Below are 17,293 nucleotides of genomic sequence, written 5' to 3' on the forward strand. Positions count from 1 at the left end.
TAGATAATCCCCACTGTGGGCTAGGCTAATGGTGAGCATTTTTTTTAACAAACAGCTTGCTTTTTTTCTGCTCTTCCAGACATGCCTGTTTCTGAATAAATGGAGAGATTTTATGGAGATTTTTTTTTCAATAAGGTTTGTTGGCATAAGATGTTTGTCTTTCTGTGTTTACTGTGTGATAGACTGGTGAGCTGTCCAGGGTGTGCCCTGTCTCTTATTGCTAGAATGGAGTCCAGCTCTCCCACATTTGGCATAAATGATATAGAAAACAGATGGATGGATGGATGGATGGATGGATGGTTGGATGAATGGATGGATACTCAATGTAAGTTTGAGCAGGCAGTGATATTTTTGAGGAAAGTCAAATGCCTTATTTATCTTTTCTTTTTTAACAAAACTGAACTGATTTAGAGTTGAAGAAATGTCGGGATGAAGCTGAAAATGGAGCGTAGTGAATCCACATTGCTGTCTGATATAAGGCTGCTAATGGTGAGATGGTTTGCATTTTACTCTGTATTGGCTATACCTTGTTGTATATGCATTGTTATAGTTTTTTCTGTGACCTGCAAAGGAGAAGGGATACAAACTAGCAACTTTGGTTACTCTACTTTTTAACAATGTTTATAAACGTTGAATATGGCCCTATTAAATTTAATATTGAAAGAAGAAATTAACTGGAAATGAGGTGGAAAGAGGAAGAACTCCAGGAAGACATAGTTTCAATAGGAATGGGGCTCAGGCTCGGTTTCTAACCTTAAAACTCAACCTTAAAACTTGTCTGACTCATTTTGAACCCACACTGACATTCATTATGCTCATTCCTGGAGTCATTATTGTCCTCCAGTGTCACAGAGCTGAGACAACACGCTTCCTTTTTTTTTTTTTTTTTCCAGCCTGGGGCATCCTATGACAACAGCATTTCTCTTCATGGCACTGTCTCACACACACCAGCAACTAGATTTAACACACTTGCTGTTTTAGATGTGCACAGTGGCTGATTCAGCAAAGAAACACAAGAAGACATTACCGGGGGAAGTGAGGAAAAGAAAGTGACAGAGCAAGAAAATACGACAAGCATCAGCATAAGAGGAAGAGAGCTTAGAGAAGAGACAGGGTGCAACAAGGATGCTGAATTAGCCTTTGTTATGGGGCACCAAAACACAAAAAATAAAAAATAAATTAATGTCAATAATTGTTTGTGACAATAAAGCAAAACAAACCCATGAAGGATTATCACAATTCCATCCTAAAACTGTAGTCATGTTAATTTTTTTAGCATTTTATTACAATACTGCTAAAGTTTATGTACCAAAAAAGTTGTTATGGTCGTATGTCTGCTATTAAACTTAACAATAGACTGCTAAAATGATTCTAGAATAGAAAAATGTGTACATGTATATGGGGAATTTAATATAATGAAGTACTTTTATGTGTATTCCACTTCAATTGATCACTACCACCCACTCAGATAAAGTGCAGTCCCATTGGCCAAACTTTTTAAATTCATTTTTGTATAAAAAAGAAAGTAGTTAGAAAAGAGTTTGTGATAGAAGAAAAGGGATAAAGAATTACATTTTCTAATCTAATAATGGTTTATCTTTAGAGAATCAACAATACTTGAGTTTTTTTTTTTTTTTTCCCAGTCAATTAACATTGCTATTACCCTTGAGACATGGCCTCTAATGATGCTATTATGTTTCCTCTGTTAGCCCAAGCAAGTCATCTGCAGGTAAATATATGAGGCCAACTTGCTAAATTGCTAAATTCAAAGGAGAACCGACAATGCGATTTTGGAGATATTAAAAGTAATATAGTTTTAGAAAGGGAAGCAGTTCAATCACAGGACCTTTGGAAGTTTAATACACAATGAAAACAGCCCCCCTTGCAGTGGAATAGATACAATACATTAGCGTCACTGTTTTAAAGTCAGCTGTGGTTCACTACCAGTCATTCTCCGTATTTCAGCAGTTTTCAGTGGGATTGTGTGTTTTGGTGGTTTATGTTAAGATAAGAGTTTATTCTAATCCTTCCCACATGCCCCATAACACTCCTCTGCTCCAGACTGGATGTTCAGACAAAGTGACTGCTTTGTTTAACTTCTACATTTATCATAAATTATGAACTGGATTTCCAGGCTGTAATTAATTCCTTTGTTATTAATTGTTCAGTCAGCATTCTTAGTCTGATGCAGAACTCATCACAAAGGAAAACTGCACTTGTGTGAATTTAATTATTTTGTGTTAACAAGTGTTGATTAATGATGTGCCAAAGGAAGAAATATAAAACAGTCCTATACTGTGCAATGAATTATTTCCCTACAGCAAGTCTTCTAGAGACAACGTCACACACATCAGACTGCAGATGTGGAAATAGAGTTTAGTCTGTTAATGGAATGGGACTGGCTAGTTGTCCATTGGGATGAATGCTGCATCATGTGCATGCTGTCACTGTCTTATTTCTTACTCCACCACTTACTTTTTCTCATCTCCAGCCCACCCATTTCCCTCGATCAGAAGATTATGCAGCTAAATATAAGCAGTTTTGTTTTCCCTGGATTTGTTGTCACCACAAATTTGAAAGCACTGCAAGGACATTCACAAAAAGAGCCAGCAGAGGATAAAGTGCCAAAATAAACTGTTCGGAAACAAATAGCAGATTCAACTTTTGTTGCATGCGTCAAATATAATTCATGATTGCTTACAATGTTTACCCACTTGTTGGAATATTCCATGATAAGTTGTTGTCTCGCGATAGATTGGCGAGCTGTCCAGGGTGTACCCTGCCTTTCACCCAAAGACTGCTGGGATACGCTCCATCTTCCCCGCTACCCTTCATTGAAATAATCGGTTGGGATAATGAATGAATGAATGAAGTTGTCGTCTCTTTCATTTGTTTGTTGTTTGATATAAGAAAGGGTCCTTTCTGGCTTTAAAAGGATGTGATTTTCAACTCTTTCTATCAAGGAAGCAAACTTGACTGAAGGACTCAAGGGCTTTGAGGAAGTAAACCTTTATTGTCTTACCAACTGTCAAATCATCAAGACTATGAAGGCTCCACTGCAGACATTTTGAACTCATCATGCACCCTTTTCATCCACATTTTGAGGACCAAAATGTGGATATAATATTCTTTCTGTATACTGAGATACAGCTTTGCTAAATCTCATCAGTCACCTGTCCACTAGAATAAACTCACTTTTATGTTCAAATACCAGCAGTGGTTACTTAAGTACTGAAGCTCACACTGGCTTACAGTACAGCAACTAACATTACTACCTCTCAACACAGCTTCTAATACATTACAGTCTCTAAACTAAGGAGAATACGGTTGCATCACTTGGCATGATGGCGCATCATATCAAAATTATAATCGCAGAACTTCCACTTAATAAGATCAACATAGAGTCGAGCAGATGGGCTCAACCAAAACATGACTACCATGTTTCCAATATCAAAGTGATAATCCTCTACTTGTTACAGCTTGGCTCACAGCTCAAAAACAACAATAGGAAAGCAATCATGAGCAGGTTTCTTTGACTACATTCACAATGCAAGCCTTAATGCTCAAATACGCTTTTTTGCAAGGATCCAACTTTTTTATCAGATTGTTAACAATCTCATTTCGTTGCGACCTCCAACCTCACTGCAGGGTGAACTGTCTGTGGTCCTGAACTGAACAGCATTTGCAGAGGAAAATAGTACATGTCCTTGTGTAATAATTTGAATCTTCTTGTGCAATCATTCATCATCCTAACCGCTTAGTCCAGTGAGGGGTCGCGGAGAAGCTGGAGCCTATCCCAGCAGCCTGTGGGCAAAAGGCAGAGTGCACCCTGGACAACTCACTGGTCCATCGCAGGACCACACAAATGACAACAACCACTCACGCACTCCTATGGGCAATTTAGAGAAAACAATTAAACTAACATGCATGTCTTTGGACGGTGGGAGGAAGCCTGAGCACCTGGAGAGAACCCACATATACACGAAGAGAATATGCAAACTCCACATCGAAGGACCACTGTCCAAACCTCGCCCCAGCTGAGGATCAAACCAGGGACCTTCTTGCTGTGAGGCCACAGATCTAACTACTATTCCACCATGCAGCCCCTCTTGTGCAATCAAAACTGACAAAATTATGAACAACTGGAGAATGAAGGAGACTGAGAAAAAAAAGAGAGAATACTAATCTTAACAATGGCCTTTCACGCAGCAGTGTCTGCGACGTTTGCGGATACAGAGTCAGGACCCGGCAGATTTCTGACATTTGTCTCACTTCAATGATAAAATGTGACATGACCATCCTCACTGAGGCTGCTTTGAAAAAGATCAGATATGCATCTGATTTAGCCCCATATAAGAAAGGTGCCAGGGTTAGGCTTAAAAAAAAAAAATTGTGAAGTTTAGACTGCAATAAAAAGATCTGACACCACACTTTGCCTCCAGTGTGGAGGGAGCTTTAAAAAATAATTAATTTATTGAATTACAGTGAAGATGTAAGGATCAGTTTCAAATGTGTAAAGTGAAAAAGGATGAATGAATGGAAAAATATGACACATACAGCACATAAAAACCTGTCAGGATTAAGAAGATCTCACATACTAACTGGGCTGAGGAGGACCTTAAATGGGCAGGGCAACAGGTCGAGCTAATGCCGCTTATCACCTTTATTACCTGCAAAGCAAACTAAAAAACGAACTAATGGTGGGGCCGTCCCAATAGCAATACCTATTAATTAAAATAGAGAATAACCAGGGGAACCCTTGGAAGTGTTTCATTACTGGTAGAGAAGCATGTAGAGAGAAACCAACCCTAACATGTATTAAAGTGTTTTATGTTGCAGTGAGAGGTTATTCTAACATTTCCCGCCGGGGTGTCGTGCAATATTTCAGATTGGATGATCACACAACATGACTGCTTCATTTAACTTCTCCATTCTTCATAAATTATCTACTCGAATTTGGGGCTGTAATTAATTCCTTTATAACTTATTGTTCAGTCAGCATTCTTAGATGCAAAACTCATCACCAAAGGAAACAGCGTTTGTGTGAAAGTGGTTTTATAAGTGTAAATTAATGATGCTCCCAGTGAACAAAAACACAACAGCAATATGTTAAGCAAAGCACAGTCTCCCAAGTCGCATCTCTATTTGATCAGCACTGTAACATCACATGAACGGAGCTCTTTCATGCTTAGATGGAAATCAGCGGAGGAACACTGGACACATCTCACTACTGTTGTGAAGATAAAGTTCAGTCTACAAGTGGAATGGGCCGGGCTTCAACATGACTGAATGCTGTAACACATGCACACACTGTCTCATCGCTCACTCCACCACTCTACCTCATCTCCAGCCCACTCTTCTCCCTCCATCTGAACACCTCTCATTTGCCTCTCACAGGTGACTTTCAATACATTTCCAGTAACTATTTGGCAGCTAGGTGAACAGTGCTGTGTTATTACAGTCATCCAGAGAGAAACTAATTGTTTTATTATCTTCTCTCTCTAAACAGTTATGTCACACATGCACACACAAACATGCAGAGTGTTGAGTCCTCCTGACTGAAATCTAACACCCCATTCTCCCTGTTTTTCCTCTCTTTCACACTTTTAGCTCTTCTGCAGTAAATCCCTGCCCATCAGGTCGGCTTGCTGACACATCTGTCAATTCCCGCTCTGGAAGGTGGAGTATAACCTTGGTGTTTCATGCTTTCTTTTTTGCTTTTTACAGAGAAACTAAAGCTTTTAAAATCTTTGGCAACAATATTCTACATTTCTGTTGCTGAAAAAAGTTATGGAATTGAAAATAAACTGATTCCCAGGAGGCATAAAGTTAAATCATTTTTAATGCTTTTGAGGTTTTGAGCGGCTGGTGAATGAAAAAGAGGGAAAGGAATGACTTAAATGATTTAAGCTCACAGATCATGTTTTTTCAAAGATCTAAAACTGTCTATGTTTCAAGAGAATGTGGTTTGTAGCCGTCTTTAGCAAAGACTAAAAGACGGCCATTTTCACAGACTGTTAAGTAACATTACTCCACGAACACTGTTCCAACAAAGGAATGGACTCCTTACCACTTGTCTAATGATGGATACCATAACTGAACACCACGAAGGAAAATGCACTCTGGATTAACAACATAAAAACCCAGTGTAATGTATATGATATATAAAGTTTCTGAGACATCCAGCATCACTTTATGGTGCAAACTCTGCTCAAAATTCTGTGGAACAAAAGTCTGATTTTAGTCGTCTTAATGGACACCAGAAAGCAGAAGGTTACACTATAAAAATGTTGACATATCACATGGTGTATGATGGTTAATATTCGGGAAAAACATTTGGGGACTTCTTTTTTTTTATTTCAAATGTTGTTAAAGAGTTAAATAAAGACTTCATATCCCAAACATTGGACTCATCTTATCATTTTTTATGGGTGGGTCCTATGAGTTAAGCAGAAATAAGTGAATAAAAGACTGTTTCATTGAACTTATGACAAAAAATAACTATATAGCTAACTCAGTTTTACTACTTGAACAATATAGTCACAAAAAAGCTGTTACATCCTATTTTGCGCAGGTTGAAGGTCATAGGGGGTCGGGTAAGGGAACTACATAAAGTACTGGGTTGTCACGGCTTCATATATTACAAACCGCTTTATTACGGCCATGCATCACACGCTGCATGGTTAAGGCTAAGAAAATCTCATGGCTTAGGTTAAAACAGATGCTGCGATGATGCATCACACTGAACTACCCTTTTCCTGGATTACCGTCTGCTGAGTCCTTCCCCCTCGGCTAAATACACACAACATGTTATATATATACACACACAAACCTCTCAGCCTACTGAAATACATTTACTTTGACATGCATGCTGTTAAATTACTACAATTTAATATAATAAAATTATTATTATTATTATTAATAATAATAATAATAATAATAATAATAATAATAATAATAATAATAATAATGATAATAAAGCTTTGAGTAAAGATGTAGAGTAAATGGTGGAAAAAACACACAGAGATGCTGTGACACAAAGCTGCAGTTGTTTTGTGCCCAAGCAAGCCATTTATGAATCTTCTATGGTGACCAAAAGTTGACATCAGGACAAAATAAAAACTCCTGCATCTTAAAGAAGTGGCTATCTGTTAAGTAAACTGATGTGGACCTCAACATAAGAAATAATGTAGTGATTGCAGGGGTTGCAGATAACTTAAGCCAGATATCTCACTCCATGTTAGCTACTGCAGTGTTTGGTCCTGTCCAAAGTCTTAATTACAGCTATATGGAGTGTTATCTTGTTCGCCGTAATGTTGCTTGATTTTTTTTTTTTTTTTTTTTTTTTTGCCAAAAACAAGCAAACTGCCTAAACAACCACATTTATCTTTAAAAAGTAGCCTAAAATAAGTAAACTGTATGTGAATAAGTCAGTCAACTCTGAGTTTTGGCAGCACCTTATTCAGTGAGATCAAGCTAAGTTAATATTGGATTACTGTTGCCCAAATAGAGGCAATAAGTGGCATACATGGCAAAAAAAAAAAAAAAAACCTTTGAAGGAACAGCTGGAATATATCAGCTTTATTTTACAAAGACACATGGGACTCGTGCTGGCTTACTGTCTGTTCACCGCTTATGTTGAGCCTCCTGTGAATTGTCCTCTGTCCTCTTATGTCCTTTCCCCCTTGCTTTGGTTACTCTTTTGTTTCTTCACTCTGTCTTTTATCTGTGCCTTTTGTTTTTTTCTTTCTTCTGCTTTCAACTGAGCCCAGTTTCTTTCTTGTTCCTGTCCCCCCTTTGCCTCCGCTACTTCTCTGAAGGCCTTTCAGCCACCTTGCAGTACCAGACATCTGATATTGAAATGTTCTGTTCCTTCATGTCAGCATAAGATACCAAAAGGGAGAAAATGAGGAAAAGACTTGAAAGGTGTCTGGGTCAGATAACAAAGAGAGATAGAAGACGAACAAGTGCAAAAGCGCCTGGGACGGCTGCTGTCATGTATAACCTTCAGACAGGGCAGTATACATGTTGGACACAATGGATCCCTCTGCATCACACATCTATACAAAGCAGCTGTTCCATTAAGGTACCAAATCACTCTGTATGAAAAAGCTCTCTTCGCTTATGTAAGAACTTGACAGTAATGGCTCGTTACTGCTTTGATCCACCAACACACAGACTCCTCTCATACATTCATACCTTCATTCTAACAATAGCCAAAACTCCTGGTAACCACTCATGTTTTTATCACACAATTCAACACCACTAAAGCAACAGGCTTCAGCTAGCAGACCTATATAGTATATATGTGTTGGAAGCCAGGAAGAAGATCGTGTTATGATGACAAATCAAATAAAAGTAAAAAATAAAATGGATTAAGGTCTATGTGATATGTGTGATTTCTACGTGATGATAAATAAATTAACCTGACTGAGTGTATAAATAAAACGATCCACTACCATGAAAATTACAGGTCAAGAAATAAGGGAGGTCTTTCTACTTTGTTTCTACTCCAGTCCACACAACCTCCTATACAGTAACCTCCAGAATTAGTCCAGCAAGTTCATTAGTCTGACAGCAGTACTCTCAAAACCAGCCTGCCTATATCTAACACACACACACACACACACACACACACACACACACACACACACACACACACACACACACACACACACACACACACACACACACTCACAGCTAGACTCTTAACATATTAAAGAAAGCTTACAAAGAGTATACTTCACAATCACATCATTACAGTACATTGTATATCAGAGGGGTATTATCATAATCATCATTATGGTTGAACCAATGATCAAAATCAGGATTTTAAGGTTGTCATTTTCTCTACACACATTCTCTCTCATTAAATGTAATTTGCAACAAGCCATGGCAGCCAAAACTTCGGGCTAGCATTGAGTTGTTCCGCCAACTTTGATGATTATAAGTACAAGCTCAAGCACAAAGTGAATTGGTTTTATTTATTTATTTAGTCATTCATTCATTTTTACATCCTGACTGTCATTTGATCAGTCTACATTTTCCAGCATCTTTCACCAATTCATGTAGATTTGACCATAAAAGATCAGCCATAATCAGCCTTTTTTTTTTTCTTTTAAGTTTGGGTTTTGGTGCTAGAAGCTTTTCAGTGAAACATAGTTTGTTAATGCAGCTACAATACTTGATTTTTCACTGATAACTTTGAGAATAGCTGTTAAGAATTTAACAACAATCTAAAAATCATTCTAAGGTTTTATGAAGCAGAGGAGATTAAATTCAGCTGATGATCTCTGCAGGTTCATTATTAAAAAGTGATGCATTTTACATGCACTGCTGTATGTCGCAGTTTTGCTGTTTTTTGTTTTTTTTTTTTAGTTTTTTTTTTTATGTGGTTTCTCACACAAAACTTGTCTTAGTGAGTTTCATGTTTTTCCATTCTGGGTGTGCTTCCATGCCCAACCTCTGGTGGAGTTTGTGAAGTGTAACTAACAGACAGCTGCTCAACAGACTTGTCAGAACTCCTCTGTTTTACAGAAAAGCTATAAATCTAAACCTCAAGGACTCTGCGCTCTGAAGCGGATTGTTCCTTCATTCTGTGCGGCCAGCATCATCTTAAACAGAGTGCACTACTGCAGCATTTTACATGCCTGCACTCCAACATCAATATCAGCTGTCACCAACCAGCAGCTGGTGATAACCAGTCAACCCTGCTCTGCTCCCCTCCGTGAAGAAAAATTGCAAAAAATACTTCCAAACTTCTTAAATATATCTGAATCCGACTGATGGATGTTAAAGTGGAAGTTGTGGCATGATTAGTAATTCCTGAGGTAGAAACGAGATGACTTTACAACTATTAGGTACAACCTCATTAACTACCTTAGATTACAGTTGGATTTTATGAATAAACGCACCTTTTTCCAAAATAAATGAATAAAAAATGAAAATCTTTGCAAGGAACTGTTTGTATTTCATGCATTTAAGGCAGCACAGACTTTAAACTGATCCTGTTACAGCCAACAGGGAGATCTGCATTCTTGTAGACTGGTATACAGAAGGTGCAATTCCATGCTCACCCACAATGAAACAAGACAAAAGGCCCTTTTCAGAATGTATGACTGGGGTTTCACAGCAACTTTCACACACAGTCCCTGGTGATGATATCTATGTCACATGGGCTCCATCGTACATCAGATGTGCAAGTTTTAACACCCATGTCCACAAAATAGAGGAGGGGTGGTGGTTTGCCATAGGATTTGTCAATGACACCTAAATTCAAGACCAGATTGTTGCTATTCACACTTGTTTCCTTGTCTTCTTTACGTGCTTACTTTAGGTTTCATTCTGTTTGGTGAGCTTCAATCCTGAGAGCTACTTCGCTACTGTTAGCAGTTTTGCTGTCTAATGTCAATCTTGCACGTTGACAATTGATGCTTAAAGTCTCTCTCAGCTATGATTTGTGACAACAAGGGGTCTTGACAAAATGGCAGTTTATGATGTCTTTGAAGTGAGAAGACACCCACGGTGCCACCACATGTGGGTGTCCATTCAAGTGAGCTACTGGAGTCAGATAAATCTTGGCTGTGACATGCAAGCCTGGTATCATTTCTAAACTGGCTTGCAGCTGAGCGTTTTTCTGTTGCACACGATGGCATGTTAGCGTGTGCTTCCAACAGCTTTGTATTTAATCATTTGGAGATGCCAACACATCCAAACTGTTCTGTGTAGGGTTTTGTCTTTGTTTGTTTTGTGTAAAACATTGATTTAATTGTTAACTTATGACTCATTACCGAACCTAAAGCTATAAATACCAACAAAATATTTAATTTATAGTTTTTAACTCTTAAGTTGAGTGTGAGCAATGAGCCACAGCCATATTCTGTAGTTTTCAACACACAAACAAGCAACCTTTTCAGTGCTTTGAAAAGTTTGGGGTTCTCTGAGGATTATTGATCACCTCAAGTCGGATTGGGCAACCCCACTGGGCCTCCCTGCTTTCTCAGTAATGCTGTGTGTGTCAGTGTTTTAAAGAGGAAAAACATACATATATGTACATATTATTGTCTTATAGGCATGGAAGCGCAGATGAAGCACATGCAATGACTATCAGAATTATGTAGAACATCATGTTTTATGCAGGCAGTTGTTCAGAAAGAAATATTTTGTTTTGATCATTCACATCGTAGGTAGCATCAACTATGATTCAGCTTGTTCTTTTTAATCAAGTGTTTTTTTTTTTTGTTTTGTTTTTTTTATTGTATCACTGTTGGGTTCACCCACCGCATTATATGTAAAATATCTACAGATGTTGCCCCAATCCAAGTTGCTTCTTAGCCAGTAAATTAGATTCCAAAGCTGCTTCCAAGCTGTTTGTAAATCTCAGTTTAGCTGCGACTTGTTTCCATCTGTCAGAAAAGGGCAATGCAGACAGCAGTCCTGTAACGGGGGATCAAACATGCAGAGGAATACCAAGACATGTTTTGTAATCTTAACATAAACCGGACCCCATCAGCTGCCCCACACCCTCCCCCATCCCACTGCATCTGAGATGACTGTGTCAGTAGCACAAGTCTGGAGATAAAGGTTCGGTGTTACTGCTCAAGATTACAGAGACAGACTGATGGAGACACACACGCACACACACACACACGCACAGAGGAAAAGTATTCGTGTGTGTCTGTGTGTGAAAGCAAAATAACAAGCGCAGGAGAGGGAGGCAGATTGATGTGGGGAGGAGAGGGACAGAGAGGAGCATTAGCCATCCCCATTTCCCACAACCTCTCATCTCATCCCCTGATGCTGTCTGATCCGTGGTAAGTGTTGAAGTTATGGGACATATTTTTGCCTTTTCATCCTCTAGGCTTACCACTCAGTGTCACAGACTTATTCAGATATGGGGTTTTTTTTGTGGTTTTTCATGAGCTAGACACAGAAAACATCAAATTAAACCTGTATCAATTTTTTTTTTTTTTTTTTTTTTTTTTTCTGGCCTGTTTAATGCTCACAGTAAGAGGTTCTAGTATTACAGGACACAATCAGAGAAATAAAACCCAGTGCAGACGTATTTGGTATTCACATGACCTTTAAGTGGTTATAAAAGACTCAAGGCAGCATGTAGGATGCAGGTAAACTGTTGGCCTTGTGTCTGCTTATGAGGACAGATGAAAATCTGTCAGCTGTAGAGATGAAACACATGATAAATTAACTACAGCCTTGTATCAGTCAATGCTAATCTAACTATGACTCCAGTGCAGGCCCGTTCCAAAGTGCCACCACTCAAGTGAGTCAGAAATGTGCAGGAGCAGAGGAGAGGAGGCAACGTATCTAACACCTACCAGGCTGTGTAATCACAGCCAGGCCTACAGGAAATGTGCCACTGGCACGTTCCCCTTCTAACTATTACAAGCTGAATGACAGAAAGAGAAACTGGGAGCAAACATTTAATTTGGAATCAGATGTTTTGCCGAAGTGAAACTGATGATTAAAGAGACCATCTGGGAGGAAAACTGTGATCACTGCTGTTACCTTTACCAAATATTAACCCACTTGCAACGGTTCAGACAAACTTCTCACCATCTGTACACCACTTTTCACCAAACATCAGCACCCATTCTCATTACAATTAGGTGAGGAAAATGATTTTTTTTTTTTTTTTTTTTTGCTTCTCTGCGTTGACACAGGCGTCAGCCTATAATAGTGCCCTGAAATCCGATTCCGCGCTCCATGGGAGCCTTCTCCCTCATGGGCTGTCAATAACCCTCTACTGACCTTGTGAAAACACATTGACTATTCCCCAAAGTGAGCTTGCCTGGCTGTAACACAACGCACGTCCGTTCCTGTCTCAATTCACCCGAGTGGGAGACAGCCTGAAGAGCCACAGAGTGGGGAAACCTAGAAGGTGTCTAGTGTGGCAAGTTTCAATTCTCAATTACACAAATGCAAATTCCAGACATGACACAAGTACAGTCTGAGCTTACATGGCGAGAAAATGAAAATATGTGGCAAGGATGCGCAAATGATCTCCTGCAGTGTTTTATTTATTTATTTATTTTCCTACCAGTGCTCCACTAATTGCGTTTCCAATCAGGCTTAATATCACATTAACGGACTGTGGCACGCTAAGCAGGACTTGGGATTTATGGGGATAGGTTTGGACAGTATGACAGGACCAGAAGCTCTGGAGCTGAGAACAGCTCATGTCTCCACGGTGCAGTGATTTGTACGTGAGGCACACCACCAAATTCAGCGTGGTAACACTGCACCAAGCAGATGCACCACTCCTCAGAAACCCGTGGCGCAACTGTAGCTCGGTGCAAAACATACCTGGTTTTTATGCCGAGTTCCATCTTCGAGTTCAGAAGAGCTGTTCATGATTCCCCATCGGTCATTTACCATCCCACGAAGAATCTGCGTATTAGATCCGCCTGTTTGTTCCAGGCGACAGAAGGCGAAAAAACACTCTTTTTATTTAGTCTTTACCTGCGCTTCGGCTTACTCCATAACCAAATGGGCTTTTGTAAAGTAAAAAGACATAATGAAGGGATGAAGCACAACTGTTTTCGTGGCTAAACCGCCGCACACGCCGCACAGATTGTGCACCAACTTCAATTCCTTCCGAGAGTTTCCTCACCATCAATCCATTATTCCATTTAAAATGGATAAAAGGAGTTTTTTGTTTCAAGCTCCGTGACTTTTTGAATGAAGAAAATAGATCTGAGGGGAAAAAAAGAAAAGGAAAAGAAACCCCAAATATGATCCCGTGAGCAGAAAAGCGCAGCGTTTTACTCCAAAAAAAAAAGAAGCTGGCAAAATCTTCCTTGACCCAAACTGTTAAATGCAATCAGATCTTTTGTCCATCCAGTCTTACGAAGGTAGTTTGAAACGACACGTAGTCCGGAGAGGGTCTTCACTAGAGTCTGAACAGGTGAAGGGGAAACGGGATGAGGGGGTCGTGAAAGCAGCTGGGTCCTCTCGGGCTTGTTTACGCGACAGAAATCTCCGAAACCAAAGCTTAGGGTGGATTGAGCCTCCGTTAGTCTCTGCGCCAGGCTGATTCCGTCGCTGCAGTTTCACACAGATGCCTCCTTTGACAGGACAGGTGCCGAGAGATTAACGTGCTCCGCTCGTGAGCCGCGCGGTTGCGCGTCGTACCTCTAAATGGCAGCCAGCGGGTCCCGTCGGTGTGCGCGACGCGCTCCGGAGCAGCGTTCCTTCCCTGTACCGCCCTGCCCTCGACTGCTGTATCACTGCCTCACCGCCTCCGCGTGCACCGCACCGTGGACCCTCCTATTCCACCGCAGCCCGAACAGCTGCAGGAACATGGAGAGCATATGAACTGGATAAACTAAAAAAAACTACGGAGGGAGTTGTACGTTTAAACCCGCTCGTCTGAAAAGTTGCTTTTGTTTTCACCACCGTCAAGTCGCATCCACTACACTGCTATCTTGGAGATTTTTAACATCCAGGATGTTTAGTCCATCAGGACTACTAATGCCTGCAGAAGAAAGAGATGCTTGTTGGGGGGGGGGGGACTTTAAAGCAGAGGATTCTCGGTACATAGTAGGAGGGTTGAAATGGAGATGAAACAGAATATTAAACAGCCTCGTTTATTTCACAGATGCGAGATTTTGGACCTCTTGAGTTGCACCGGATTATCTCATTAGATTTTAGACTGGATCACTGGACTTCAGGTAGATTAAAACAAAATATAAAGTGGGAGTTGAGGCCTAATTGCATCTGCATACACGGTTTGCTTGAAGCAGAATCATACTGCCTTCCAATGATCCAAATTGGAAAGTCATTAGTGACATCAGCGAGAGGAAATACACATGGGGACTCGGAAAAACACCTGCAGTATCAGGAGAAAAACACGGACGAACTCCATACACTGACACACAGTTTTTTTTTTTACACACACACACACACACACACACACACACACACACACACACACACACACACACACACACACACACACGTATTTTCATTTGTAAATTTTACCAGCCTTCTTATGTACAGTGGCAACAATATGGACTAGATGGCAGGTCATGCTTTTGCTCACTTTGAGGAGTGTGATGCATTTTAAAGGTCCTATCAGCAGGAAATGAAACAAGACTCCTGGCTGTGATGAGCATGCCATCACAAAAGGGGAAGAGTGAGGATGGGTTCAGGGGGATAAATGTAAAACGAGGTCATTGCTACACAATGTGCATTGTCAGCAGGTCCTACACCCACCAGTGGATTCAGAATGTTGTAAAGGAGGAATAGTTTGTCATAGATGACAGAGGAAATAAATAGTCTGTCGCTTTTATTTTATGAATAAAATCTTAGATGGGGAGAAAAAAAAGGAAATAATCACTGCTGATAGTTAGTGTCACAATTTCCAATCCATTCCAACCACGGGTTTGTGTGCGTGTGTGTGTGTGTGTGTGTGTGTGTGTGTGTGTGTGTGTGTGTGTGAGAGAGTGTTATTAGTCTATTCTTATTTTGATTCAAACCATGCTGTGCTTGTGTAAATTCTTTTTTTCCACCTGATATTTGATTTAAGTTGACAAAAAATCCAGATGATTGAGATGCAGAGTTGTTAGAGTTTTTCCATGCATTGTTAAGAACAAAATCATGTTATTAAATACTGGATGCTTAATAGTGATGAACTATTAATAATTATCACTTCTTAATGATGAATAGTGAATAATGATTGCATGAACTCTTTTAATCACAAGCACAATGGATGAACTGAAGCAATCAAATTCCTGAGGTGAGAAGAAAATATGCTAACTGATGAACTGAACGCTGCTCCGCTCATGTAAGGTGTATATAACTGTAAAACTCTCGGTCAATTAGTCAGGGATTTTTTTTTCTTTTCATTATTACTTCTCATATGTTTATGTTTACATGTATACAGTCATTAATAATACAATGATGAATGTGTATGATCAAAAATGTTTCCTAGATGGATTGCTGTTGGTGGTGATCCTCAGCTTTCGGTTGGTTTGTCATGGGATCAATCCATGGATCTGACTCTGATGATTGTAACTCTGAGTGTACGTTTGCTCATGGTTAAATACAGATCTGAGCTTATAGAACACTTGAGCAATTTGTACATCCTGTTTCATCTTATTGGGGTCTTGTGGTCTATGCTGCCATTCTTCAACTGCATCCCTTCTTTTTTGGACCCGTATTGAGTCCACTGAACCTGAAGTGTTTCCATAGAAAGATATGACGCCGTGTCATGTTGATGCTACAGTTTGCTTGCACACTGACCAGTGTAGGAAGCCCAATCATAGCTTGTGCATGGAAAACAACAGCAGGAAGTATAATCATTCAGCTTAGATGCTGTTGAAAACGTCTAAGAGCTGTCTTTATTCACAAAGGAAAATATATTTCACTCTAAATGCTGTAATTGGGAGAAGGCAAGACTTTACTTCTTTTGTGATTTCTGAAAACTTGGGAATTGTAGTTATTTTGTATTTTTAAACTATTATTGTGGGCTTTGTGGTGCAGTGTGAATGCAACATTTAAAGGAACTTCTTTATGGATATATGTTATTAACTTGATTTTTTAATTATAATAGCTGTGATTTCAACTAGATTTTGACAAAATTTTATTTCATTCATTGCATTTATTTGCCTTTTTTAATCTGTGCACTGTCTACAAACACTGAACTCATGCTTTGCAAAAAAAAAAATAAAAATCAGGCGACTTGATGTATATGTATGTGTATCTTTATACAACAATTACATGTGATTTAATCTAAAGGCATTCATAAGGAGCTTTATATGAGAACATTATATATCATATGTAAAAGCAGGCGTACAGTATTGACTTGTGCTTACTCACACAAAAGGCAGTTAACACTAAATGTCTTTTTCACACCCTGAGGTTATGGCTCCTGTTTGGTGAAAAAAAAAAAAAAAAGAATATATGCACACATTGCACTTCAGCTGACAAACTGCAAAGATATTGAATTTGTTCCCATATCCTTCCGGGCTTTTGACAAAATATTGCAATAATAAAGTGATTTCTTTCACAATGAATGAGCCATGACTTTAATATCAAGGGTAAGGGTTTAACAGTGGTCTGGCAAATACACAGCAGATCAGGCTGCTGTACTTAGAACCTTGGTCACGCTGGCTGGTGGCCATGCCTTTGTCCGATAAGGTGCGTGCTTAGAAGTGTGTGTTTCTGCGTGTCCATGTTTGTACTCGTTTTTAGTATCATCTGTGAATGTCACTGAAACCTGACCAGCCGGAGACATTCAGAGAAAAAAAGGGAAAGGAAGAATGAGCTTGTT

At 39.5% G+C, this 17,293-nt stretch overlaps 1 protein-coding gene across 1 annotated transcript in view; it reads right to left on the bottom strand.

The window, feature by feature from the left end:
• fibcd1b (fibrinogen C domain containing 1b) overlaps positions 1-13,395 on the bottom strand; it is a gene marked incomplete at both ends in the record, with an annotated part of 125,649 nt that extends 112,254 nt beyond the window's left edge. The window contains one exon of the mRNA XM_079256931.1: positions 13,324-13,395. Within this exon, the coding sequence (XP_079113057.1) occupies positions 13,324-13,395 (72 nt within the window). The remainder of the gene's footprint in view (positions 1-13,323) is intronic.
• Positions 13,396-17,293: the final 3,898 nt, after the last annotated feature.

This window comes from Telmatherina bonti, assembly GCF_933228915.1.
Source record: "Telmatherina bonti genome assembly, chromosome: 17".
NCBI classification, from domain to species: Eukaryota; Metazoa; Chordata; class Actinopteri; order Atheriniformes; family Telmatherinidae; genus Telmatherina; species Telmatherina bonti.